Source organism: Drosophila yakuba, chromosome X (genome assembly GCF_016746365.2).
Source record: "Drosophila yakuba strain Tai18E2 chromosome X, Prin_Dyak_Tai18E2_2.1, whole genome shotgun sequence".
NCBI lineage: Eukaryota > Metazoa > Arthropoda > Insecta > Diptera > Drosophilidae > Drosophila > Drosophila yakuba.
Genome location: NC_052526.2, coordinates 11,080,441 through 11,106,847, shown reverse-complemented (window position 1 = coordinate 11,106,847; position 26,407 = coordinate 11,080,441). Strand labels below are relative to the sequence as shown.

Below are 26,407 nucleotides of genomic sequence, written 5' to 3'. Positions count from 1 at the left end.
ACAGCAACAGAAATGGGTGTAGAGAAGTGGGTGGAAAAAGGATACGACTGCATGCTGTGAGCCTAGAATAGCATGGATACTGTACAGTGGGTGGCTAAAGTCTACGTTCGGACCTGGCAAAGGCAAAGGCTATCAAATATTTATTTTTATGATTTCCAATTAACATTCGAATGGAAATCGGCTAGCCAAATATTAATTCAGCGCTTCTCCCACTTAATCAAATATACATTTGCATACATTTACGTCCAAAATCGATTTGCATTTGCCATGACGTCTTAACTATGTGCACATGAAATAATATAGATGGAATATTATTTAAGTGGGCTCCTAGAGATCCCTTACTTTTGGCACCTACTGTACTTACACCACCTACATTGCAAGCTCTTTTGCATGAGTCTGCATATGAGTGTGCGATTTTTTTTGTGTGTAATAATGTCAAGTGCTTAAAGCGAAGGCAAAATCTCTCCGCCCGGGCAGATAAACAAAAAAAGAAAAACAGGAAAAAAAAACAGGAGGAAAAAACATGAATTAAATATAAACAAAAGCAGGAACAACAAAAGCACCCAGGACACCCGATTATGAACCTGTCCCTGTTGACAAACCCTCGTCTCGGGGGCTTTGACACGCTCTTAATTGAAAAGGAAATGCATAATGCAAAATCCCAAATGCAAGGCGCAAAAAATGCAGAGCATGTTGTCTGTCATGTGTTCTGCGTTTTTGTCTTTTGTGTTTTATGTGTGTGCCAAGAGCAAACAAAGCTGCAAATTAATGAAATAACACAAAGAAATTAATCCTTGACTATGGCAATACTCAAACACAAACTCGAATAACAGCAAAAATGAACGCAAAATTATTAAATGAATTAAAAACACACAAGCAAACATACACACGCGCTTGGTTGCCTTTAAGCTCTGACCAAATTTGTCCACAATTAAAAACAAAGCGCGCGCGACGCCCACGCGATTTGTGCGCGTTTTTTGCCGCTTCGCCAGTCATAGTCGTTTTTTTTTTTTGTGTTTAAGCTGACCAAAAATGGCCAAGCGATCGTCGAAAAAAGCCACCAACCGGGGGCTCTAAGACGCATTAACAATTGGCACATTTAACGGAAATTATTGATGTCAATTTGCAAATTCGAAAGTGCCCGACGAAAAGCCAATTCAATATCATAATCATCGCACAGTATAATGCAAAATCGTATATTCGAGTGGGTTTCGATCTGTGATTTATTCTGATAGCTGAAGCCAAACGGGAAATGAAATATGATTTGGACAAAGGCCGAGCAAAAATGAAAAGACGCGATTAAATTCTTAGATGGCTCACCAATTTTCAAAAACAAAAAACTGAGCAGATACATTTACCTGACAATTGAAAAGATTTAATAACACGAAAATTGATACTGCATTTAATTTGTATTTTTAATTAATACCTTTTTGGGCAAAGTGACCTTTCCTTTTGTTGCTTACAACAACTCGGCATACAATATTGACTTATCCCTGTGGTTCGACACGACACTCAGAACTAGTCGCTTGTCCCTGTCTGTAACATACGTTTTCCCTTTAGTGGAAACTGCCCTTGCCTTGGTTTGTTGACATTTTGTGGGTCAAAAACCTAATCAGAACCACCTCGCTGCCCCGTCCACCGCTTCGGTGCTTGTCTTGTGTTGTTATTTGCATAACAAGAGGCTTGTCTCCTCATCCTCCGCCTCCAGGGATCCCATCCCATCCTCCCTTCATCTCCCACCATTCTCGTGCCCAGCACTGTGGATGCACTGGCTGCCCTGCAGCTTAATAATATTATCGTGACGCATGGGCCCTCATCGTGTCAGCGCTGCTCCTCCATACAACATATACCATATATGTAGCATGTGCATGTGTAAGTACGACGGTCTGTCTCTTTCGCTCGCCCGCAGGCTGTCTCTTTTGCGCGGCATTCTTGCATTTCTCCTCTGGGCAATGCACTGCTTGCACACATTCTTCGCACTGCTTGGATTTCCTGACAAATTTAATTGTCACATTAGAAGCAATCCAGCACACTGAAAAAACAAGCGCAGCTATAAAATATAATGAAATATATAGTAATTATATTAATAATGATGAAGTTGAACCTTTTCATAAAGTAGTTTTATATGATACTCGTTTACTTTTTTGATTATTACATAGAGATCCTATCCTTTTCGGATAGGCTTTTCGTTGAGCACTTCAGTGACAATTTTTGGCTGTGTGCATGAATGTCTCTTGTCTCGTTAGTCACCTTTCAAACAGTCAGTCAAAAAAGAAAACTATTAGTTGGCCTGACGTTAAATGTGATTGGGAATGGGGATGTGGATGTGGATGTGGATGGGAATGGTTATGGGTATGGGTATAGTGTGGGTATGGGTATGGGTACGGGGCGATGAGGACGTGGATGACGATGACGATGATGACTCCACTCTGCACTTCACTCCTGGTTCATTGCACTCGCCGTCTCTCTCTCTCTTTCTGCTCCATGTGCACATACCTGTCCTTTTCTTTCGCTGCACTGTGCTAAAAGCATCCATCCAGCCCAACAGCAACAACAACACTTAGATGCACTTTGGGCCCAGACCATCAAAGGCAGAAATAAAAAAAAAAAAAAGGGAAAGAAAAGAAAAACCTCGAGAAAAGAAAAGAAAACGTCGAAGATGCTGGCCAAACGAAGAAGAGGAAGCTGAAATTCTTCAGGCCGCCGAGAAGTGCAAGTTGCAAAAATGTTATTGTAAAGCCACAAGAAGGAAATATCTGGGCACCTGGAAAGGTATATAGCCAGACTTCTCAAGAGACCGATTCCTCAAAATGCAACCTAATGGCGCTAAAGTTGTTGGTTTAAAAATGACATGGGATGAAGCACACTAAACTATATAAATTTAAAGGGACATCAGAAATTGGTAAATGCATAGAAGAAAGCAATTACAATATATTAAATATAAAATTAAGCCAATTACTTTGCTATTAAATTGGGCCCACTATTTGTATGTAACTGTAACACCAAAGTCCGCAAACTATAATTACCATACTATTGAAACTCTCATAATTGTTATTTAATTAAAGCGAATGGGAAAGCGCGAAACCTTCAAAATCGTTATGAATCGAATACTTCAGCCATTTCCCATGATCATTTTGCCGCTTTTGGGCGACTGGCTAACCTTTTGGCTATAGAACAAACAGCACCCGCCTAACAATTTGCACCTTGTTAACAAAACAAATTCTTAAATTCACAATTTGCAATTCCCAATTAGCTAATGAATGCTGGTGACATTGTTCCGCATCGCATTGCATCGCATTAGCATTAGCATTCGAATGGGAATTGAAATTGGAATTGGAATTGGATTTAGAATCGAAATGATTGGATCGGATCGAATTGTGGGGGAGTTTTGAAATTACAACGATCTCAATGCGATTTGCCAATCGACTGCAGCTGCTAGCTGTTCTGTTTGATGTGTTCTATTTGCTGGTTTGTTTATTCCTTTATTTGTTTGTTTGGATTTTGGTTTACATATTTGCCTAATCGCTAGTCCACCGACTAAGTCAAAAAGCTAAACAACTAAACCAAAACCAATACCAAAAGCAAAAACCAAAAACCAAAACTGACCCGCTCAAGAGGTGGAATGCGTAAACACGAGCGCCCCAGCGAAAGGCGAAAACAATTAAAATGCCATAAACAATCAAAAAGAAAAGAAAAAAAACGAATAAAGAAACCGAATGAAACAATTCGATCTGCAATCTGCTAAAGGAAAAATTAAAGAGGCAACGCTTTTCTGGCTCTCCGTGTGTGGCTGTTTATTTAATTGAGCCGCGCGAGTAAACAAAAATCCAAACGGGCCACAAGCAAGACGAGGGGGTACTTGAAAATTATTTGCACATTTTTGCGGGTGATTTGTTTTATGAGGGAGAGATTCAAGCGAAAAGGCCATCACACAGATCACTCATCGGAAAATTCACAAAAATTTTATGTTTAAATAAATGGCACTTTGAATAATAGCAAAAAAAAAAATCAAGTTTGAAAGCATTATGGTGATGAGCTTCTCGTTATAAACAAAAAGAAGTTAACAAAGTACCATTCTTTTTCCCGCAATTGGGCAATATTAAATGATAAGTAAATAAATCAATGAATTGTTTACGGTACCTTTCTGGGCATCTTCAATCGCCACCTTCGGCAAACACAAAACTTTTGCAACATTTACGATTATTTTCCCAATTTTCTGGCGTTTTTTGCTTATTGTTTCTCGATCTCTCAGCCTGGCGGTAAATGACTGGAAAAGGGCAATGTAAATATTGCGCAGTATTTTTTTTGGGTTTTTTTTTGTGTGTTTGGTTGGAGCCTCCATCATCAAGTCTTAACCCCACAAATCTCCCTCGCAACCGAACCCCCCTCTTTCTATAATCCCGCTGGTATTATCTTGACACGTGCACGCGCCGCGTTTTGTGCGCGTTTTTAAACGCCACCTTATTTGGCCCTCGGTTTAGAGTCTCCATCTCCAGTTGAGTTGTTTGAGTCTCGTCTTGTCGTTTCCTCTCTTCTCGGTGGATCGAATCATGAAATCAGCATTTAAGGGGTTAAAGGGGCGGGCTGTATATGCCATGTTTGTATGTAGATCCGATCAATTGACGATCATTTGAGGCGATCAAACCAAAAAGCCAAAAAAAAAAAAAAAAAAAACGCCAAAGCTGACCAATTTTAGAATCTTCTCCGATTCCACACCACTTCAAATCAAACAAAATTCACACTCGAATTTTTTGGCAATCTGTTTATAAAGCGTTTATTATTTATTTATTATGTTTTGTCGAGAGCTTTCAAAAATACAACAAAATAGGAAAAAAAACAAAAAAAAAAAAAGGGCAGAGCTGCGTGGGTGTGTCCAGTTTAGTTCTACGCAACCGATCAACCATGAACTCTCGGCTATAGCCACCGTATTTTGCCCCTATATCATCATCATCGTCATCGGGCTTGACCTTTTAAAGTTCAGTTAACCAAGTGCTGGACACTTTTTAGTGCCCATAAATACGAAAAACACTTGCTGTCAGAATAATAAATTCGAAAAGGCAAGTAATTAAATAGGATAAAAAGTCACAATGCATTACTCTTTTTTATATTTGAAATTTGATTTATTTCTTTTCGTATTTAAGAATTAACTTTAAGTTATGGCTTTGTCATCTCCCAACTGTAAACAAAATGAAGTTGAAAAATCCCTTAAAAAAATGTCCATCCAATCAATAAAGTCGTGCCAAAAGCATTTCAACTGTCTTACGTAACGGACGACCAGCAATGAGCAAACAAAATCCACAAAAAATAAAAAGAAATAAAAACAGAAACAGAAACAGAAGAGCAGATAAAATTCCAAAAAGGAGAGTAGAAGAGGGCAATAACTTTATTACGATCAGAGAAGACCTTGCCCAATTAGGCAATGTTTCTGTTGTTGCCGGCCAGTGAGGAGTGCAAAAATTGTAATTTAATTAAAATTTATGTTAATGCACAGCCCCAACTTGCGACTGCTGTGGATGGTCGAAACAATTGATACCCTGTCGCAAGTGGGGTAAATAAACACAGGGGCATTTCAAATTGAATTAATCATAGGCTAGCATCTAATTATATGACCAGTAATAGCAATACACCTCATTTAATTACCCTCTAGCCGGCATAAAAATAGTCCTTATATGTGGACAGGAAAACTTATCGCCCCCCAACAACAGAAAAAAGAAAAAATGTTCCCACATGATCCCAGGTTCCCGCAACATTGTTGCATTTTGTTTATTCTCATCGCGTATGCAAATCGCCTGGCTAATTAAATCAAACGAAAAACATGAATACGAAACCATTGCGAAATTGAGTTGTGGCCCAGACTTCCTTCCATATTCCATATGTTCATGTTGCTGTTGCTGTTGCCTCTGCAGGCTTTAAATATTTCAATTTGATGCCGGGACAACTTTTATTTTATGACCCGCAACACTACACTACACAGGCATGTTGTGTTGTTTGTTTAGTTGTAGACTGCAGACTGGCCCAAATGCTAAACACGGCAGCCGATTCTAGTCATGGATGCACTGCAATAAAAACTGTAAATGATACTAATCGTATTAAAAACTAAAGCTAGTAACACTGAGGTAGTAAGTAAGTAGTAGCTAGTAGCACATATGAGATTATCGCACAGTCTACATTCTCGTTTAAGCATTAATCCCAGAAAATATTGCCTAAATAGTTCTAGCCAGACTTTTCTTTCTCTGTAAGACCAGACAACAACTGTCACTGAAGGAGCTGGAGAAAGCGGGAGTGCAAATAGACATAGAAAGACAGGAGCGCCCGAGTCCAAGTCAATGTTTGTTGTTGTCGTCTGTCCGCTGTCAATGTCAGAGAAAGAGACAGCGACAGTTACCAGGGGCTCGAATAGTTTAGTGAGCCAGGAAGGGGGGCGGGGGTCCACAGAACTTTGGCTGCCGGAACGCAGACACAGAACTTGACAGCCCCCCCCCCCCCCCCCTCACAAAAGGGGCAGGTGGGGGCCATCTCCGCCAGAGGGGGCAATTAGAAAACCAGTCCGGCAAAGGCGACGACGTCCAAGCGCTACTCATTATTGATGGCCAGCCAAAGCCCCTTTTTGGGATCGTAGGAGCTCATTAGCTAAGTGACGCCAATGGACCACATCGGACGACTATCAAAATTGAGAACCAATCTGTGGGAATTTTTATATTGCGCGCTTTCTATGATTGAAAACTGCCTATACGTATGCTTTAACTTCCCTTTTTAGACAAATACATTTAAATAAATAAATTATCGCAATATCTTTAACTTATCGAAAAAATCGACAAAACCATCGATTAAGTGTGTCACCTATTTTAGCTTCATTTGTATTTAATGTTTTAAGTAGTCTTAAGCCTACTTAAATCATTTCGTTTAAGAGGCCTAAATAAGTGCCAATAATTGTAGTAGTCGTATAGAACATGACTATTATCGAGAATATCGATAATTAAACGTTCTCCTGGTACTAAGAGTATTTGAAATGGGTTGTGAGCGAAGCAAGTGCGCCTCCCTTTTACCCATTACCCATTGCCCATTCCCCAACCCATTTAACCGATCGAGGCTTGCGTGATCGTCTTCTTGGCTGCGGTGAGGATGAGGATGAGGTGGGAGGTGGGTGGTGGGTGGTGGGGTTCCCAAAGGGGCAGGAGGAGGCCCCTGAACGAGAAGCAGCTGGTCAACTATTTGGTATGCCAGCTTTGTCACCAAAGCCTCTTTCCTCCGGCCACCGCTCTGGCTTGGCTCCTGTTCTGGCTGCCGCATCGCATCGGCTCGCCAGTTGTTGTGTTGCTTTAAGTGTTGGCAATAGCGTTGCTGTTTTAGTTGTTTAGTAGTTTGCCTGTTGCCGGAAGCGCAATTGCTTCATTATGGCACGTACTTTGTCAAAAGGCGTCGCGTTGAGTCACTTTTCGTTCGATTTGTGCACTACAAAAAAAAAAACAATTTAAATATTTTGTATTGTCTGTATATTGTCAAACATTAAGATTGCCAATTTTGTAATACAAATATTTCCGTAAATCAAAGGTTTAGAAAATTCCTCTAAGCAAAGGAACAACATTGCCTAGATTCAAAGCAAATGCAGACATTTTGGGGACTTTGAGCTTTTTCGTGTAGTGTTAATTATCTGACCAGCGTTCCTCCTTCTTCTCACCGCAACTCGGCCCAAATCCACTTAACTTATGAATGAAAAATGATCGCAGCTGGCTCACGCACTGTGTGGGCTGGTCGTAACAGAAACCAATGGCTACTCTAATCCCCAACCATTCCCATCTCCATTCGCAGGGGCAAATTCGCCGCCGTTCGCCGCGCCATTCACAAGAACACGGGCTCACACTTTGCGGCAAAGTTCCTGAAGCGGAGGCGCCGGGCGCAGAGCAGCGACAAGGAGATCAAGCACGAGATCGCGGTGCTGATGCTTTGCGAGGGCGAGGACAACATCGTCAACCTCAATGCCGTCCACGAGACGCGCTCGGACACAGCACTCCTGCTGGAGCTGTAAGTAAACGCTATTGTTTCGCATACGAAAATCGAATCTAAATGCATTTCATGGTGCAGGGCCACTGGTGGTGAGCTGCAGACGATCCTGGACAACGAGGAGTGCCTGACGGAGGCGCAGGCCCGCCACTGCATGCGCGAGGTGCTCAAGGCCCTGAAGTTCCTGCACGATCGCTCCATTGCCCATTTGGACCTCAAGCCGCAGAACATCCTGCTCGCCGGCGAGCGCATAGAAGGTGCGTATTCTCATTGAAAACAAATAAGGAGATGAATGAATGGCTTGTACTAATCGATTGTACATCCAAAACAGATGGATTGAAGCTGTGCGACTTTGGGATCTCGCGGGTGGTGTGCGAGGGCATCAATGTGCGGGAAATGGCCGGAACACCGGACTACGTGGCCCCCGAGGTGCTGCAATACGAGCCGCTGTCCCTGCTGACGGACATCTGGTCGGTGGGCGTGCTCACCTACGTGCTGCTATCGGGATTCTCGCCCTTCGGCGGCGACACCAAGCAGGAGACCTTCCTCAACATCTCGCAGTGCGCCCTCACCTTTCCGGACAACCTCTTTGGCGGCGTCTCGCCGGTGGCCATCGACTTCATCCGTCGCGCATTGCGAATTAAGCCAAAGTAAGTGTCGGTTTTGTGTTTGCAGTTTATCATCAGTTATCAGCTTATGAGCGAGCACTGGGAAACTACTGATGCTGTTATGAATTTACCAAACTATCACAAATCTAAAATGAAATCCACGTATTGGTTTATAGTTCTCAATTGAATATGAATAATTCCTGAACAGAACTCATTCTTAATTTTGTGGTCAGCAGATTAATAGGGTTTTTACGTAAGAGTGATTAATGTAAAGTTTCTGTCTCACGTAATTGATTCTATTAAACAATTTCTTTATCAACACGAAAGGAATTTTTAACTTCCGTTGCTGTGAATTCAAAATTTTTCTATCTCCATAAAACAGTCAGTGGATTTCCTGTACGTGTCAATTATAGCTATCATTTTTACAAACTGCATGTAAAACTGTTATAGTAATATTTATTTATAATGGTGTTTGTTTAACTATTCTTACAGCGATCGCATGAGTGCCACTGGCTGCTTGGAGCACATTTGGTTAAAGGACGACTGCTCCCTGGACAGACAGATTTATCTGCAGCCCCAGAGCGATGCCGAAGAGGAGGAAGAGGAGGATGACGACGACGATGTGGAGGACGAGGAAGAGGAGGAGCAGGTGGAGGAGGAGACACAGAGCGTGGAGAAGCCAGCGACAGAACCACAACCACAACAGCAACAACAACCTGTCCAGCAGCATCAGCTTGCCAAATCCGGCCAAATGCACAGCAAGCCGACGCACAATGGCCACCATCGGGCGAACAGTAGCGGCAGCATCTCCAAGATACCAATTGCAACCAGCAAGCTGCAGAGTAGTCCCAGCTCCGAGACCACCACAGCCATCCACACGCTGACCAGCAACAGCAATGGTCACGTTCACAAGCCCACCCAAATTGTGACGCCAACGCGAAGAGCCTCGGATTCAGACAAGGAGAACACGTATACGGCCACGTTTGTAAAGAAGCCAGTCGCCACAATCCAGCTGGGCAGTTCCAATGGCATCGAGGATGCCACGGTGGTGGCCACACTCACACTGTTTCCCGACGCACCCACCACACCAAAGGTGATTCGCAAGACGCCGACGGGTGAGTCAAATGGCTCGGCCACGTCCGTCAAGGCTCTGGTGAAGAAATTTCAGCTGGAGGACTCAAGCGGTTCGTCAGTAGCACGGCGCAGTGGAGGATCGGTGACCAGCAGCAGTGGTCTGCATTCGCCAACGACGACATCGGTCAGAATGAACAGCATTCGCCGGGCCTCGGAGCCGCTGACCACGGTCTACAAGAAGCAGACGCCACAGAATGGATGCAGCAGCACTTCGAATCCGAGCCCAAGTCCCGGCAGCAGTCCCACCACATCCGGCAGCACCGCCACACTGCTGATCCACAGCCAGCGATTGGGCAGCAGCACAGCGCCCGCGAGCCACTGCGTCGTTGCTCCAGCAACAGCCACAGCCACCTCCTCCGCCAGCAGCAGCAGCTCAGGAAAGTCAGCAAGTGCCGCCCACCATCTGCACCACCATCACATGCACCACCATCACCATCACCACCATCATCATGTGGTGATTGCGGCAAAGAATGCCGCTGCCGTGGCCGCCACCAACAACTTGAGCCTGGATCAGGGTATCATCTGTTAGCTAAGGGCCAGCCGGGCCAGCCGCAATGCCAAAAGTTTCTTTCATCGCTTTCTGTGCTGCATGTAACCACCAGCTGCCATGGCTACCACCACGACCACTAACACGACGCATCACCCTCCTCCCCCGACCACCGCCCACTGGCAGAAGGAGAAGAGGAGTGGCTGCGAGTCACCTAGCTGCAGGATCACTAGGTGGCAGAGTGGCGATTTGAGGAGCTATGGCTACGGAAAAGGATCAGCGTTGGGAAACCGGTGGAGATGGAACGGAATAGAAAACGGGAACTTGAACTGGAATTGGAGGTGGAGTTGGAATTGGAATTGGTGCTGCAGCGGGAGATGGATGTGGAAGTGGAAGTGGAGAGGGGATCATCCGCCAGACTGGCACGACGACGATGATGCATTGATTTTGATTTGAGCTTAATTTAGTTAATTTTTTTATGGCCTTAGCATCTGGGTGTCCCACAAGATCACGGTTGCCATGTGAAAACCTCTAATTAGATAAAGACAATTTCAAAGTTTTCATATTCATACCAAACTTTACAGTTTTATAAGTTATTGAAATTGATTTTTTTTAATAATTGTTAACATAAATGTGGTGTTAAACTACAATATTGGACCTTTTCGGTGGCAACCGTGTGTGTGGGCGACCCGCAGCACACCCCACACACACTAGAAAAACGAAAAACAACTTAGATAAAGTCACGAGAATGCGAAATGTGAGGGGAAAAATGAAGCTAAACGAAAGAGATGAAAGATTAAGGAATCGAACCGAGCGTTAGGTGTATTAGAGTAAGCTGATTTCAACGGAATTTTTGGTAGACATATCAGAGGAGTGATGAGTGAAGAGTGAAGGCGAGGATAGTGTTCATTGTTTCAACGAATATATAAATGTCAATTTTTGGCCCACAAGGCAAACAAGTAAGCCCTTTGGCCTAGCATAAATTATACAACTACATTATCTATATACATATGCATACACATATAGACTATACATAGCATATATATGTACCAAAAAGTAAAGTGAAACGACATTTGAGTGCCCGCCATTGGTTATGTAGAGCGTTTGTTAATCGGCCAATCAGTGCATCAATCAGATGATAATCAATCATATAGCATAGCATACAGTGTTATTCGCCTAGAGGGAATCAGAATTTAGAAAATGTTACAAGCCAAGCAAAATTGTTAATCGTGTGTCTCGGTGTGTGTTCAATTGTTCAATCGTTCAAATCGTTGCATAAATGTTGCCTAGAATACATTACATTACATAACTTGAGGTGAGCCGCATGGATCATATAGGAGGACATCACAGAGGGACAACCGTCTACCATCTATCCGATCCTTAACCCGATTCCAATTCCAATGTCGACCCAAATCCGCATCCACATCCAGATCCAAATCCAGTTTCCAGCTCCCCAGTTCTCCTCGTTTAAGTCGGTTTTTGTATATACTTCCAGCCAGCAGAATGCAAAATGCAGCCAGCAGCGAATATAATTAAATGTAATTCTTTTTTTTCAATAATCATATCTTAGAGCTTGATATACGAGTTGTATTTATTAGGCAAAACGTTTGTGTGGTCGGCGATCGAAGGAGGGTAATTTAATTGTTAAAGAAAAATGCTTAATTTATCGTAATCGATTACCCCTTTCTTTTATATTTAATACTTGCGTGTACTTCTCTTAATTACTATGATTTTTTTTTTTTAATACACCTAAACCACTTATTTGTGTTTACTGTATATGTAAATTAGTAGTTAAAGGAAAGGGCTTTGTGGCCACCAACATATTAAAAAAAAAAGCTGCGCCAGATGGAGCGAGAAGTGTGTTTTAATTATTATTAGTGATTAGTAATTTCAATTGATTTTTTGTGTTTAGAGAATCTATTTCTATGAGAAGACAAACAAAGATGCAAATTCTATTATATATTATATTATATAGTAATTATTTTATAGATAACTAATTTAAAATATATTCAATAAAAACCACAAAAATTACCACAATGTGTTGTCTGTTTACGGATCTCTTTAGTTGGCTGATATGCTATGGTATATAAAATATGGGTAATAGAACTAACTTGGCTTCAATATTTGTTTTTCCGAAAGGATTACCAATATTTATTTGCTAACAGCAACTTAACAGCTGTTAGCATTTCCGTACGGCCCATAAGTATGCAACACTTTGCCGATCGAATGAAACGAATCGTATCCTAAAGTACACTGGCCTACAAAATATAATCCACAAATAAAACCATGATGCAGCTAAAATTTAAACTGCACCTTTAGAAAAAACATATAGACATACATCTTTATTCGAATACATGACAATCTGTTTGGTACAAAAGAAAGTGAGACAAAAAAAAAAGTTTGTATATATCGGTAAAAGTATAAGTAAGTGTAACTAGCGCCAAAGAACGTTTCACAGTACAACAAAGATTCCGCCGCTTGGCACCCACTTCCCTTACATCTATGTATGTATATCCCTGGGCTTTCGCCTCCTCTTTCTGCTTCGCATGGCCAATGGTTACAATGGTTGGATGTGGGGAAGGACCAAAATGCTTTGAGATTGCTTGATCCACTTGAACACTCGCTGAGGGGCACTGGGAGATGGCCGAGTGGGCGGTGGGTTTTTGGGTGGTTTAGTGCTTAAATGCCGCGATAGGATCGGTGGGCCAGGAAGGCGCTGATGAAGTACAGCACCGCATTGACCAGGCCGAGAACACCGGCTGCCATGTAGGCGTCGTGCTTCACGTCGCGCAACTTGAGCAGCAGGACGGTGGACGAGACCAGGATCAGGATGGCGGCCACACTGTGGTAAATCAGCTCCTGCAAAAAGTATTGACCAATAAAATTGTTTAGCCAATTAAAGCTCTTTAAGATTATACTTACATAGATTGTCTTGGCAATAATGCCGCCCGTGCTGAGCGACGTGAGGCAGGCGAGGAGTAAACAGAACGTTCCTATCATAAAGGTAACGGCCATTAGATAATGGAACAGATCCTGCTGGCCATAGAAGTATCTGTGGTAGTCCTGGAAGTTGTATGCCAGAATACCCACGATGGCGGCACCAATGATCTGCGCAAAACCAATGGTAGTTAAATTAAATGAAAAGTTTAGATGGCCTTTTGGTAGTATGAACGCACCAGCTCGAAGAGCTTGAGGATTCCGGGGAAAGACTTTAGATAGCCCGTGTTCAGGACAATGTAGGAGGTGTTGGTGGTGCTGGTGGTGGTGCGGGTAATGGTCACTGAGTGCGACATCTTGGCTCTACTTCGGTGGTTCTTTTCGGGGGGTTAAAGGTGGGGTCTGCAAAAAACAAGCACAAGTGGTTAATATAAAGGCGAATGAAACGGCGTTGATAAGGCCACAAATTAAATAATAATACAGAATAAATTAGCACATATTATTTAAATGCTTAAAATTCGTAGAGATAAGCGAACAAGCTCGCTCGTGATTCAGGCTACATGATTTCCATCTATGATTCACTTACATATATCCCCCGAATATCGTAATTCATATGGTAGGTTTTTTTTTTTTTTGAATTTTTTTGTACTTTTGGGCCAGCTGTTACAGATCGAACGCCCTTGCCACGCCCATCGATCTGCACTGTATCCATACAATGTTTGTGTATTTTTGGCCATCCATTTGTTGCTGTTTTTGTATTTGTTTTGGATTTTTGCTTTTTGTCTAATTTTAAAACAATTTTCAATGCCGGCCTCGCAGGCGAAAAAGCGCCAAATGCGTTATTGAAGCAGTGGGAGAATCGGAAAAATCTATTTACTTGACCGTCGAGAGAACAAACCCGCCCCATGCCTCCCCCCCATACAATTTCCCCCCTTTTTCGGGGATCGGCAGCGAACGAAATGGATGAATCGCTCACGTCTATATGTTCGCCTAGGATTGGATATAATAATGTACATATGTATGTACATATATGTACATATGCATAAACGTCATGAACTTTATGGTCTGCTGCCTGCTGTTCGTTGTGGAAAAGCTGAAGGAAAACTGAAGAAAAGCGCCGCGCTCGTAATTGGGACACACACACTTTAAGTGTACAGATGCCCGTGGGTGGGCATAATGGAGGGTATTCGCAAATTCCATGCCAGATCTGGAAGTCTGATTGTGACTAAACTCTGACTGATATGATTTGATTGGTTATCAAGCCGAAAAACAATGTAGGCAAACAAATAAAACCAGTTTAGCGCTTTGGTAACAAATAATTAGCTTAAAACAAACAGCAAACGGAAGGATAGTGGGATAACCATCAAATTTACTGCTTTTCGAAATGCATATTCTATATATGGTTTAAAGCAAACGTGAATCGAATAAAAGCCTTTTTTAACATCCATAGGAGTAAAGATAAATTTGAAAGATTAATTTATTTTGATATCATTTAACTAAGGAAAGAAGAATACGATTTAAAAAAGCGAAAAGTAAACAAGACCAGCGAAATATGCTGATTTCGAAAATGTGCTTGTACACGATTGATGGGAATTGGAATGGGGTTGGATTTCAGAACTTGGACCTTCCTCAAAATCGGCGGCGCATTAGTCAGGTCCAAAAACGATGACGCCACCGGTGACGCAATAGTTTACAGACAATTTTGATGATGCTCATCGAAATTCACAAAGGTGGTAGAGGTCCATACATACATATGTATGTATATGTATATACATCGTATATCCCAGGGGCATGGAAGGGGTGTGGCCCAAATTCCGAAGCGTAATACCGAAACCAAAACCCAGAAACCAAAAAATCGGAAAACAAAACAAAGCAAAACCGAAACCAAAGCCAAAATAACAAGAACCATGTGCGACATTTTATCAAAATAAAACAAAATACATTCCGAATATTGATTAGGCGGCGGATTTCCGCTGAAAAGCGGTATGATATCATGCCTATGGTATTATGGTATGCGAAAGTGTAATTCGCATGCTAACCAACTTGGGCAACAGGTTGTTGTTTGGCCCCCTCGCATTTCTCGTTGGCCGGAAAAGATGATAAAAGAGGCCGCTTTAGGCCGTTTCCTAGATGACAACAATCAATCAATATACGAAAAAGCATACCAGCAGTCTGCTGATAAGAATATTTCCCCACTGCATTCCTTCAGCAAACGCGACTCACGTTCGTTTCGCTTTTTCGACTTTTCGCTCTGGAAATGATATCATCGCCGCCAATAATAATGCAGTTTAATGCCCAGGCAGTGAAAATACTTGTAGTCGAAAAATATGAACAACAATTTTAATTCACAGCAAAGTACCGAAAATTCCATTTCCTCGTGCTTTTCGAAATGTACAAAAAAAATTTAAAAAAAAAAAAAACACATATAGTCCCAGGGGTAGCTGGTAGGTGTACCTCTCTGTATATCTAAAGTTTTCGGTGTGAATCTTACTCTTACTTTTCTCAAAATTCGGCGTAGGACTCGGCCAACTGGTTTTTCTAGCACTTTTCTTTCGACTTTTGCGTCTTTTCGCGCGCACGTTGCAAACGAAACTGAAACCGAAACTGAAAAATAGAAGCGTTTGGCCCACTGCCTCTGCCTCAATTTTCAGCGTCGCAGTCGACGCAGCCGAGACGAAAACAAAACAAGACCCAGCAGAAGCCTTCCAGACTGATTTACTGCGACTCGACGCGGCGGATACTCTCTACTTCCAATAACTTTAACTTTAACTTGACAAGACATGGTAAAAGCCATGCAAATGAAAATTTGAAACAACTGAAAGTTTATGAAACACAGAAAGCTCTTGCGTTGGGCGAGTCGATGCCACCCAGGGGCGTTTTCATCCAGGGTATCAGCAAGGCAATTCAGCCAACAACGCCAACAAGTTGACTTGACTGCTGGCTATCGCGGTATAAATGACGCCTGACGTCATGATGTCATCGAGTGAGCGCCAGAGCAGCCGAGCAGCGGAGCAGTGGAGCAGCGGAGCAGCGGAGCGGCCAACCTTAATATTTGTAATCTTCAAGTGCAACTAGGCCCCCGGCCACGCCCCCGCCCGACACTGTTCATTAGCCGCCCACGGATTGGCAATTAAAAAGAAAGGAATTAAACTTGGTCGCCATTTGGCCAGTGGACAGTGGTGGTGGACCGGACCATCGTGAAAGCTCCTCAAACATTTCCTCTGACTCACCGCCACCTGAGAGTGAGAAGCGTGAGAAGAGTGGGTGAAGGCGATAGGGAGTGCACTGGAAGAAATACTAGTGCGCTTTAACGCTCACTATATACGAAGCCTTGCGTACTTTATCTGATACTGCAATGTATTACATTACGTTACGTACTTAAATGGTACTGCAATGTATTACATTACGTTACGTACTTAAATGGTACTGCAATGTATTACATTACGTTACGTACTTTATCTGGTACTGCAATGTATTTCATTACATTACAATGTTACATTTACATTTCGACTAACAGAATTTTTAAGTTCAACTACATATGTTATCTATATGCACGTTACCATAATGTAAGATACATTATTTATAGATACCACATATTTTCTTCCCGTGCAGTAGTAAAGCACTGAGAGGGAAGGATGATGAGTAATGCTTCTGTGGCGGAGATGACGCCGGTTACTCGTAGCCCCGCCCCAGTGGGTGGTAGTTATCGGGCAAATGGCTTTTATCAATACCACTAATAGAATCCAATGAATGAATGAGAAATTGAAGCGCATCGCATCCAGTTGGTGTAGCGTAATGCATTTGCAATGCGGATCGCCTTCGGAGGAGAACCTTAAGCCAGAGACATGCAAATGCCCGCCATGAGTAATTCACAATTTATAGACACTGCACATCGGAATCAAGTTCATCGCATGGGGGTCAATTATTATCCGCTTTGTGAAAGAACTTTTAACTTTTCCCGAAACCCATTCATCCCAATGAAACGCCATGAATATGAAGTTAAATACGAAAAGGAAAGACAGATACTTGTACGCGCATTTCATTGACCTACAAAATGTATTATTTGTTGTTTTCAGCAAAAACGATTACCATTATGTTCTATTTAAGGAATGTACATACATATACGTTTTTCCTCGCCCTTTTTTTTTAAATCCATTAAGTAAATCAACGTACTACATGTCGGCATGCAAGCCTTCTATATCTTTTCATTAAAAATTTGAGGGTTTTTTTGTACACAGTAAAATGTATCATAGTTTCGTGAGTAATACTTAATTTATTTGTTATATTTCTAAGTCCATTAACAAACAGTCTCTGTGTGCGTTATCAGTAAACGTCTCTAGAGACTTTCAGCTAATCTGTGGATTAGATTGATTCCCAGTATTTCTATGTATGTGCATTTCACATTTGTTTATTGCCTCTGTAGGAGCATTCGTCACTAGCTGAGCGGAAATGACAACTCAGATCGGCTTTCAACCCGTTTTGAATGCTTGTTTGGGCTTTTTGCTTGCCGCCTATCAAAAGTGATGCAAAGAAAAAAGAACCGAACACAGAACGCGGAGATCGACGGATCGGAAGATCTGGAGATGGCTAATGGTTGGGAGTCCCCTGTGGCTGTAGAGGATCGTAAGCTCCAGAAGCTCGTAAGCTCAGATCGTTGGCCCTGATAAATGCGGCTGATAGGCCACCGAGAGCAGTGCTCATCCAGCCACAGATGTTAGCACATCACCATCATGCTGGTCGTTAGATTCAGATCGCCTTGGCTTGTGGCCGTCGTGGTGGTGCTTCTGGTGGCACTCGTCTCCGCCGGAAAGTCGCGTCATCGGTCGCGTGTCAATTGCCCCACCATCAAGCTGAAGCGGCAGTGGGGCGGCAAGCCATCGTTGGGACTCCACTACCAGGTGCGTCCCATCCGCTACGTGGTCATCCATCACACGGTCACCGGCGAGTGCAGCGGACTGGTCAAGTGCGCCGAGATTCTGCAGAACATGCAGGCCTATCATCAGAACGACCTGGATTACAACGATATTAGTTACAAGTAAGTATGCTACTATACTACATACGTATGTCAAGAAGAACAGTTTCAACCTTCGCTTAGAAGATGTAAATTTCGTAATTATCTATTACTATTTTGATAACGATCCCTTCCAGCTTTCTGATCGGCAGCGACGGAATTGTATACGAGGGCACTGGCTGGGGATTGCGAGGAGCCCACACCTATGGATACAATGCCAATGGCACGGGCATAGCCTTTATCGGCAACTTTGTGGGTAAGTTGTTAGTTCATATTATCCTCTATGTGTAGCACTACATGCTCATAATCTCCGACAGACAAGCTGCCAACGGATGCAGCTCTCCAGGCAGCCAAGGATCTGCTGGCCTGCGGAGTGCAACAGGGGGAGTTGAGCGAGGATTACGCCCTGATAGCCGGCTCCCAGGTGATCAGCACCCAGAGCCCCGGACTGACGCTATACAACGAGATCCAGGAGTGGCCGCACTGGCTCTCGAATCCGTAAATCGAATACGAAGAATTCCAGTTAGACGCCAGCATGAACAACACATCAGTTTAGTTATGAAAAAACGCCATATAAAATCCCTATGTTGTTGAGTATTTTTTTTTGTTTTTATTTTTTTATATTTTTCTACTTTGTTTTTTGTGTCATAATTTACAAAAAGGTTTCGGTCATAAAAATATATATGAATATATAGGTAGTGTATGCATGCCTTCGGTCTTATGCTTTTATGCGTAGTTACGCAACTTTCTGGGCAGCAGGCATAACTTTTGGGTGCGAGCGATAACATATTGCTGACGAAAACAACTGATCGGGTTAATTAGGATTTAGGTATTATGGTATTTGGAAAACGCTAGATATAGTGTTTGGTCTTGACTTTTTTAAATCCCGCACTTAAGTTATACCGACTGGTTGTCCTTAATAACTAGGGTCTTGCTTCTAACTTTAGGCCACATAAGTTTAGGGATGTAAAAAAAAAAAGTGAAAGTACTTTCAGTTAATAAACAATTGCATACAATAGGTAGTGCCAAGAATTACATTCGCATCCATTTGGTGTGGGAATCATCAATTACCGTGTAAGCATTGTAGCTTGGGTCAATTTGTGCAAGTAGAAAGGGCTTCGAATTCACTTTTCTGTTAAACGCTTAACCAGAAACCAAATTCAAAACTGTATGCCTGTTTATACAAATTTCTTGAAACTGCTTATGCCAACAGTAATGAATTATCTATGAGAGACCTATCAGCTGTATGCAGACTTGATATTGTTAAATTCACCCTCTCCGCTACGATCGACCGCCTGATCGTAGTCGGTGCTTAACTACGGCTCGACCGTCCCGGGGATCGGGCCGTGCTGGGGGAGCTACCCCCGTCCTCCCTTCCTCAGTCGTCGCTCTCCTCGAACGTTGGACTGCTGGGCGAGTAGGCCGGACTCGTGGGACTATAGTGTGATGGCGCCGTTGGCGAGTACATCGGCGACGTGGGAGAGTAGTTACGGGCCGTGGGCGTGTACGTTGGAGAGGTGGGCGAGTACTTGGTGCTGCTCGGCGAGTAGATGGACATGTTCGGCGAGTATCGTGGGCTCGTCGCCGAATATGTCGATCCTGTTGGGCTGTACTGGTTGGAGGGTGAGTGCTGTGGCGAGCTGGGTGAGTACAGCGGTGAGGTCGGCGAGTACTTAGGCGAGGCAGGCGAGTACTGCGGCGATCCTGGCGTATATTGTGGCGATCCTGGAGACCCATCGTACGACGGTGATGGCGGCGAGTACGTCGGCGATGTCGGCGAGTACTTCACACCCGTCTGCGAGTAAGCTGGCGAGGCTGGAGAATAGTGCGGCGACGCTGAGTAGTTCGGACTTGTCGGCGAGTATGAAGGTGTCACCGGCGTGTAGTTCGGACTCGTTGGCGAGTACGAAGGCGATGTGGGCGAATAGCAAGGCGACGTTGGCGAGTACGAAGGACTCGACGGCGAGTACGATGGTGATGTCGGCGAGTAGGATGGTGAATTTGGTGAGTAGTTGGACGAGCTGGGCGAGTACGCATTGCCCGGCGAGTAAATGTTGCTACCACTGCCCGCAAACGACGGACTCGACTGGAAGTTCGGCGTTGGCGAGTATACCGGGGATGTTGGCGAATATCCCGATGAAGATGGCGAGTAGCCCGTCGACTGGGGATTGAAATTTGGCGTTGTCGAGGCGTAACGCGGACTTGCAGACGCATAAAGCGGCGATGTCGGCGAATAGTTTGGACTTGAGGGCGAGTAATTGGGCGAGGCTCCACCGGGAGAAGATGCCGTGTAGTTCGGACTTGTTGGTGAATAAGAGGGAGAAACACTCGGCGAGGCTGGGAAGTACGGCGACATCGAAGGGCCCGGTGAACTGGGTGATGAACCCGGATGTGCCGGCGACCAGCTAGGCGACATTCCGGACGCATCCGACGCAGCCGAGGGCGAGAAACTGGGACCGCCAGGAGTCATGGCACTCACTGCAAACACAAGAAAGAAAAAGATTAAATATTTTCGGCAAGCGAATCAAAAAAGATAAATAACAAGCGATACAGCGTTGCTGGATCAAGAAAATAATAGATATTGAAAGTACTTACCGTGGCCGGGTGGAGAGAAGTATCGAGGAGTGTTGCAGTTAACCCACGGCGTCATCGGTGGCGTCATGCTCGGTGTAGATCCACCGCCAATGAACATAGCGGCGCCGCCCAGCATGCTGCTGCCCAACGTGTTGGGAATCTCGATGCCAAAGCGACACTTCTCTGCATCGAGCAGAAGGTCAAAGCAGCCGGTACCCATTTTGGGCAGCTGTCCCATAATAATGTTCTCAGATACGCCCCTCATGGGATCCGTTTCTGCGTGAGCGGCGGCATCCATCAGCACGTCCACTGTCTCCTCGAAGGAGCAACGCATAAGGGCACCAGTATCTTGCCTGTTGATGCCGTGACGGGTGATGGCCATTAGATGACCCTTGGCGGTCATCACATCGCACAACAGGGCCAAGTGACGATAGTTCACGTACAGGCCGTAGAACTGCAGCACGGCGTTCATCTCCTTTTCGACAGACTTTCGCACCGCCTCGATGCCCAGCACCTGGAAAATCTCGCAGATATCGTTGGAGGATGTTCGGATTGGGTCCACGTCACGCTCAGACAGCACTTTCATCATCGATGTGCCATCCGTCTCGAGCAGCCACTCTCCAATGGCCTTGAACTCTCCGGTCTCAGTGATCACGATACGCTTCTTGCTGTCGGTCTGTGGCAGATGCATGTACACCTTGCCGATGGCTTCGATGCCCTGCAGTGTCATGTCCGACAGCATGTTGGCCTCAATGCAGCGCAGGAACATGTCGTCCTCCATCTTGTCGACGGCCTCGTCTTCGTCCTGGAACTTGTTCTCCTCGTTGTTCATGATCCTAATGCGCAGCACCAGCTTATCAGCGTTGTCGTCATTGAAGATGCAATTAAGATCCTCCCCGAAGCCCACGTTGATCTTCTCGGCAATCTGCTCCATGGTCAGCTTCTTGTCCGTCATCCGCTTGCGGTCCAACTCAATACGTAACAACCAGGGTGAAATACGTGTGGGATCAAAGTCCGGCATTTCGTAGTAGACATTTACGAACTCTTGATCCTCGGATATCACCGTTCTCTGCGGATCCGGATCGTAGTAAATAGCCGTGTTGGCTGTTACCTTGCGCAGCGTGGTATGCTCCAGGCGGCACAATACGTTCTTGGCCTTCTCAGCATCGCGGGCAGCACCGCCAGTAAGGAAAACGGTTAGCGACGGAGCTTTGGGTTTCTTAGATATGTTGATGATCTCCTTGAGACGCGGCACACCCAGTGTTACGTTCTTTGAAGACACACCAGCGAAATGGAAGGTGTTCAGTGTCATCTGAGTAGCGGGCTCACCCAAACTCTGGGCAGCCAGGGCGCCCACCATCTCGCCGGGATTGGCCTGCGCCTGTTGGAAACGCGTCTCGATTTCTCCGATCAACCACTCAAATGCCTCCGTGGACAGACGGAACTCTTCTGACACGTATTTCGTACACAGTGTCGAGCGGATTAGGCACTGGAATAGCAACGTGGCGTTCTCGTTGGCTTGCTTGGAAATACGATCATTTCCCGTGACAATAACACACCGTTCTAGTAATCCCTTGACGCCCTTGATCACTCGCATAGGCGAGAGATCCGTGGGCAGGCGCTTGTTGATGTGGAAGATCTTCTGTACATTCCAGATCATACGCTGCAGGTTGCACGGTAATACCACCTTGGAATCGCCGTTGGGAAAGATTTGTCTCAAACTGTCGCGATCGCCAACCAAACGATCCCACTCTGCCTCCAGTTCCTGAATGGCTTCGCTGCTGTCGGTCATCTCCTTAATCACATCGTCCGTAAATACCTTCCTCATGTATCGCTCGTTGCTCCAGTCAAATTTGAAGCGCTTTTCAAACGCCTTGTTCGACAGTTTCACCGTGGGCATATTCTGGAACTCTACCAGCTCGCCACACAGACCGTCCTCGCCGTAACGCAGCTGAATCAGTTGACCCACGGAGTTACGCACTGTACCGTCGTAGTTTACCATCACCGACTCCATAGCCTTTATAAGACGACGCTGGATGTAACCGGTTTCAGCTGTCTTTACAGCAGTATCGATAAGACCCTCACGACCACCCATGGCGTGGAAATAGAACTCAGAGGGAGTCAGGCCGGCAAGATACGAATTCTCCACGAAACCACGGGACTCAGGACCGTAATCGTCTTTGATAAAGTGGGGAAGAGTGCGCTTGCGGAAACCGTAAGGGATTCGCTTACCCTCCACGTTCTGCTGACCCACACAAGCAATAACCTAAAATATAAATATGCCAGCACATTAAATGAGTTCGAAAGGAAATCGCTAGTCAGTAACTCACCTGTGAGATATTAATGTTGGAACCCTTGGAACCAGACACCACCATAGCTTTTAGATTGTTGTACTCAGTGAGAGATTTCTTGGCCGAACCACCAGTCTTGTCACGAGCATCGTTTAGGATACGGTTCACCTTGTTCTCGAATGTCTGACGCAGAGTATTACCCGGCGTGGGCTCCAGCTCCATGTTGTGGGCCTTCTGGATAACGTTTATCACGTCGTCCTTGGCCTTCTTGATGGCCTGCTGGATCTCGTTGTAGGTCTGCGGATCGGCAATGGTATCACCAATACCAATACTATGGCCCTCGAGTAGCAGCCAATTGTTGATCACGGTCTGAATGTTGCCGTAAAACCGGCCAGCGATGTCGTGACCAAGTTCAAGGAAACAAATATGTAGCAGCGATCCGGCTGAAGTACCCAGGGTCTTCTTGCAGAGAATGCCCATGATAAGTTCGCCGTGCTCCACCATTACCTTGGTGTCACCGGGCGAGATCCACTTGTACGGTCCATCGTCCTCCTCGTCCGGATGCGTGGAATGCGTGCGTATCATGTTCACGTTGCCAGGGATGATCAGGGAGAAGATCTGTTTGCCCGTCCACAGGGGACGCGGTTTCAGGATGCATGGTTGTGGCATTTTACCGTCCCACGTGGGCAAGAACATGAGCAGATTCATCACCTGCTCGCGCGTGATGAATACATCGCGCTTGGTCATCTTTCGCACCGCAGTCAGAGTGTCCTGCACGATACCCATGACGGGTTTGTTCGCCTGCGGCGTGATGATCTGTCTGGGTGTGATATGAATGTTCTCCACCTCGGCACGCGTCTCCATGGACTGCGGAACGTGCAAATTCATCTCATCGCCGTCGAAATCGGCATTGTAGGGCGATGTACACGAGAGGTTCATGCGGAACGTCGACCAGGGCAGCACTTTCACCCTGTGACCCATCATACTCATTTTGTGCAGCGTGGGCTGTCGGTTGAAGATCACCAGATCGTCGTCGCGCAAATGCCGCTCCACCTTGTAGCCGCACTGCAGATGTAGGTCAGAGGATTTCGGATGAAAGCGAAGATCAATGCGCTCGCCATTGTCGCGCACAATGTACTTGGCACCCGGGTACTGTGAGTTACCTCGGCGCACAAGCTCCTGCATGCGATCGATGTTAAAGGGAGTGACCAGCTCGGGGAAGGTCAGATTCTGGGCAATGGAACGCGGTACACCGACCTGATCGATACGCAGATTTGGATCGGGTGTGATGACAGTACGAGCGGAGAAGTCCACACGTTTGCCCATCAAATTGCCACGAATCCTACCTTCCTTACCCTTGAGACGCGCCTTGATGGCTTTGAGGGGTTTTCCCGACTTTTGCATAGCCCTGGGCATGCCGGGCATATCGTTGTCCACCAGCGTCGCGACGTGGAACTGCAACATCTTGATGTTCTCCTGGATCACGTGCGCCGCCGCTCCACTGGCCTCGTTCTTACGCAGCTCATTGTTTGCTTTGATGATATCGGACAGCTTGTGCGTCAAATCGTCCTGATTCTTGGCTGCACCGAACATCACAACTGCGGGTCGCACGGCCAACGGTGGAACAGGCAGTACAGTCACGATCATCCAATCGGGACGCGCATATTTGGGGTCCATGCCCAGAATAAAGCACTCCTCGTCGGTGATATGCTTGAGAATTTCCCAAACACGCTCCGCCGATACCACAATCTTCTTCTCCTGCGAATCCTCGTTCTGATGCTTCCACTCGGCGGTGAGATCCAGTCCTGTTCGCCGGATCGACGGCTGGTAGTGACCGCAACCGCCGTGGCCGGGCTTTTTGTTTGGATCCGGCTGCTGGTTCTCCTTGGTGAGATCCATGTCCTCGCCGCCCTCGCAAATCGTCTTACCCTTGCAAAGATCATAGACGTAGGCCAGGCGCTTACGCGGCTGTCCCTTGGACTTCATCACGATCTCCTTGATTTTCGGATTGTGCGGTGAGACCAGCATTTTGGAGCAGTAGAAGCACACACATCGCAAAATCTTGATTGTCTTGGTGATGAAGCCGATGTGGAACACTGGTTTGGCCAGGTCGATGTGTCCAAAGTGTCCGGGGCACTCGGTCATGTTGCCGGCGCACGTCTGACAGCGCGAGGTCCTGTCTATGACGCCCTGGCGCGGATCCATCAATCCGCCCAGCTTCGGACGTCCGCCCTCCATCGTCTCCGCGAACTGGACGCCACCTTCGGTGACGGACATTCGACGCTGCAATCAGGAAGGAAGCAACACATGTGGGTTAACAACGGTGGAATTCGTAAAGTGTATGCCGTATTGATTTGATAAACAGGTGCTTGAAGGGTCATAGCTTGATAAAAACTTGATGTCTGTGATATTTGACAGTAATTGTCGATTCTTAGTCACTTATACTTAAGGTGGTTATATATATTTTGTACGAACAATATCCCAGGAAATAAATAACAAGTATACCTACTCTATGTAATATGTTTATTATGCTTTATTGACAATTAATAATAATATTCCACCAGTAAATTGTAGTTCGCTCATCGTGGTGCTGGATTTTATACCAGGACTACTTCGAGGACTACTTTCCACCTAGATAAACACTCCAATTCATGAACTATCTGTGTTTGTTTGTAGTTTTGATCGTTTTTATAATATAAAACCTCCTGTTCCTGTTCCATTTTAGGGTAACCTTGCAAGAAAATACACTGGGATGCATGTGTACATGAAATAATACCCATTTATTTAGATGCACAATATGCGTTTGCCAATTTAATAGAGTGCTATTTTTGCGTTTACAAAAATGTTCAATTTTTCAATATGGCGTCGAACGGAGGAATCTGTGAGCTGCACTTACAATTTCATCAGGTGACAAAATGCCAAACTGTACGCGCTTCACCTGGCGCAGTGGCGCCTTCGAATCCGTGGTGGTGCTCATCCTGGTCGTCGGCGGTGGTGGTGGCCACTAGACCGACAGAGCCACTGGCGACAGAAAGTGGTTTTTTCCCCTACTTTGGTTTTGCGTTTTCTGCTGCGTCGTCACACTTTTCACCTCGTGCGAAAGACAAGGGAAACGAAACGGCTGGGAGAGGAAAAGGAGAAGATCGCACGACACGGATGGCCAAAAACAAGGCTGGGTAAACAATCACAGTTTGTTGCTGGCACCCAGGCCGTGCATTCTTTAACTATCGGTCGCTACAGGCGGTTGCGAATGCGAATTACCCCGTTTTTTAGACGCGATGCGATGTGAAAACGCGGACAACGCCGACCGAAAAGTGTGACTGCAGGGGCGCAGCGGCATAATACCGCAGCGGAATACGGTCAT

At 45.2% G+C, this 26,407-nt stretch overlaps 4 protein-coding genes across 6 annotated transcripts in view; 2 read left to right on the top strand and 2 right to left on the bottom strand.

Annotated features, from left to right (window-relative positions):
• Positions 1 to 10,503, top strand: part of LOC6525016 (death-associated protein kinase related) — a 53,885-nt gene extending 43,382 nt beyond the window's left edge. For both annotated transcript variants that reach the window (XM_039372051.2, XM_015190555.3), the window contains exons 3-6: positions 7,810 to 8,022; positions 8,083 to 8,258; positions 8,333 to 8,651; positions 9,102 to 10,503. In XM_039372051.2, the coding sequence (XP_039227985.1) occupies positions 7,810 to 8,022; positions 8,083 to 8,258; positions 8,333 to 8,651; positions 9,102 to 10,272 (1,879 nt within the window). In that variant the 3' untranslated portion in view covers positions 10,273 to 10,503. The remainder of the gene's footprint in view (positions 1 to 7,809; positions 8,023 to 8,082; positions 8,259 to 8,332; positions 8,652 to 9,101) is intronic.
• Positions 10,504 to 12,544: 2,041 nt separating this feature from the next.
• On the bottom strand, positions 12,545 to 15,796 carry LOC6525015. 2 transcript variants are annotated; one of them, XM_015190554.3, is made up of 4 exons: positions 15,665 to 15,796; positions 13,407 to 13,569; positions 13,153 to 13,338; positions 12,545 to 13,089 (listed from the first exon to the last, which is right to left on the bottom strand). In XM_015190554.3, exons 2-4 carry the CDS (start codon positions 13,521 to 13,523, stop codon positions 12,910 to 12,912), a joined length of 483 nt encoding a protein of 160 aa, XP_015046040.1. In that variant the 5' UTR covers positions 13,524 to 13,569; positions 15,665 to 15,796; the 3' UTR covers positions 12,545 to 12,909. The 2 variants fall into 2 exon arrangements, with proteins under 2 accessions (XP_015046040.1, XP_002100854.1); XM_002100818.4 differs by having other exon boundaries at positions 15,659 to 15,752.
• A 2,057-nt stretch (positions 15,797 to 17,853) lies between these two features.
• LOC6525014 (peptidoglycan-recognition protein SA) lies at positions 17,854 to 18,775 on the top strand. Its single transcript, XM_002100817.3, has 3 exons — positions 17,854 to 18,202; positions 18,316 to 18,434; positions 18,496 to 18,775. Exons 1-3 carry the CDS (start codon positions 17,898 to 17,900, stop codon positions 18,678 to 18,680), a joined length of 609 nt encoding a protein of 202 aa, XP_002100853.1. The 5' UTR covers positions 17,854 to 17,897; the 3' UTR covers positions 18,681 to 18,775.
• Positions 18,753 to 26,364, bottom strand: LOC6525013 (DNA-directed RNA polymerase II subunit RPB1). The gene is made up of 4 exons (XM_002100816.4): positions 25,940 to 26,364; positions 23,083 to 25,326; positions 20,774 to 23,018; positions 18,753 to 20,656 (listed from the first exon to the last, which is right to left on the bottom strand). The coding sequence occupies exons 1-4, from the start codon at positions 26,018 to 26,020 to the stop codon at positions 19,557 to 19,559; spliced, it is 5,670 nt and encodes a 1,889-aa protein (XP_002100852.1). The 5' UTR covers positions 26,021 to 26,364; the 3' UTR covers positions 18,753 to 19,556.
• Positions 26,365 to 26,407: the final 43 nt, after the last annotated feature.

Bases quoted from the DNA above. Each gene is read 5' to 3' on its own strand.
- LOC6525014 (XM_002100817.3), top strand. From the start codon at position 17,898: ATGCTGGTCGTTAGATTCAGATCGCCTTGGCTTGTGGCCGTCGTGGTG. The intron at 18,203-18,315 runs GTAAGTATGCTA...GATCCCTTCCAG, and splicing joins TACAACGATATTAGTTACAA to CTTTCTGATCGGCAGCGACG. The intron at 18,435-18,495 runs GTAAGTTGTTAG...AATCTCCGACAG, and splicing joins CTTTATCGGCAACTTTGTGG to ACAAGCTGCCAACGGATGCA.
- LOC6525013 (XM_002100816.4), bottom strand. From the start codon at position 26,020: ATGAGCACCACCACGGATTCGAAGGCGCCACTGCGCCAGGTGAAGCGC. The intron at 23,019-23,082 runs GTGAGTTACTGA...TTTATATTTTAG, and splicing joins CCAACATTAATATCTCACAG to GTTATTGCTTGTGTGGGTCA. The intron at 20,657-20,773 runs GTAAGTACTTTC...TTGTGTTTGCAG, and splicing joins CTTCTCTCCACCCGGCCACG to TGAGTGCCATGACTCCTGGC.
- LOC6525015 (XM_015190554.3), bottom strand. From the start codon at position 13,523: ATGTCGCACTCAGTGACCATTACCCGCACCACCACCAGCACCACCAAC. The intron at 13,339-13,406 runs GTGCGTTCATAC...GGTTTTGCGCAG, and splicing joins TCCTCAAGCTCTTCGAGCTG to ATCATTGGTGCCGCCATCGT. The intron at 13,090-13,152 runs GTAAGTATAATC...TACTTTTTGCAG, and splicing joins TTATTGCCAAGACAATCTAT to GAGCTGATTTACCACAGTGT.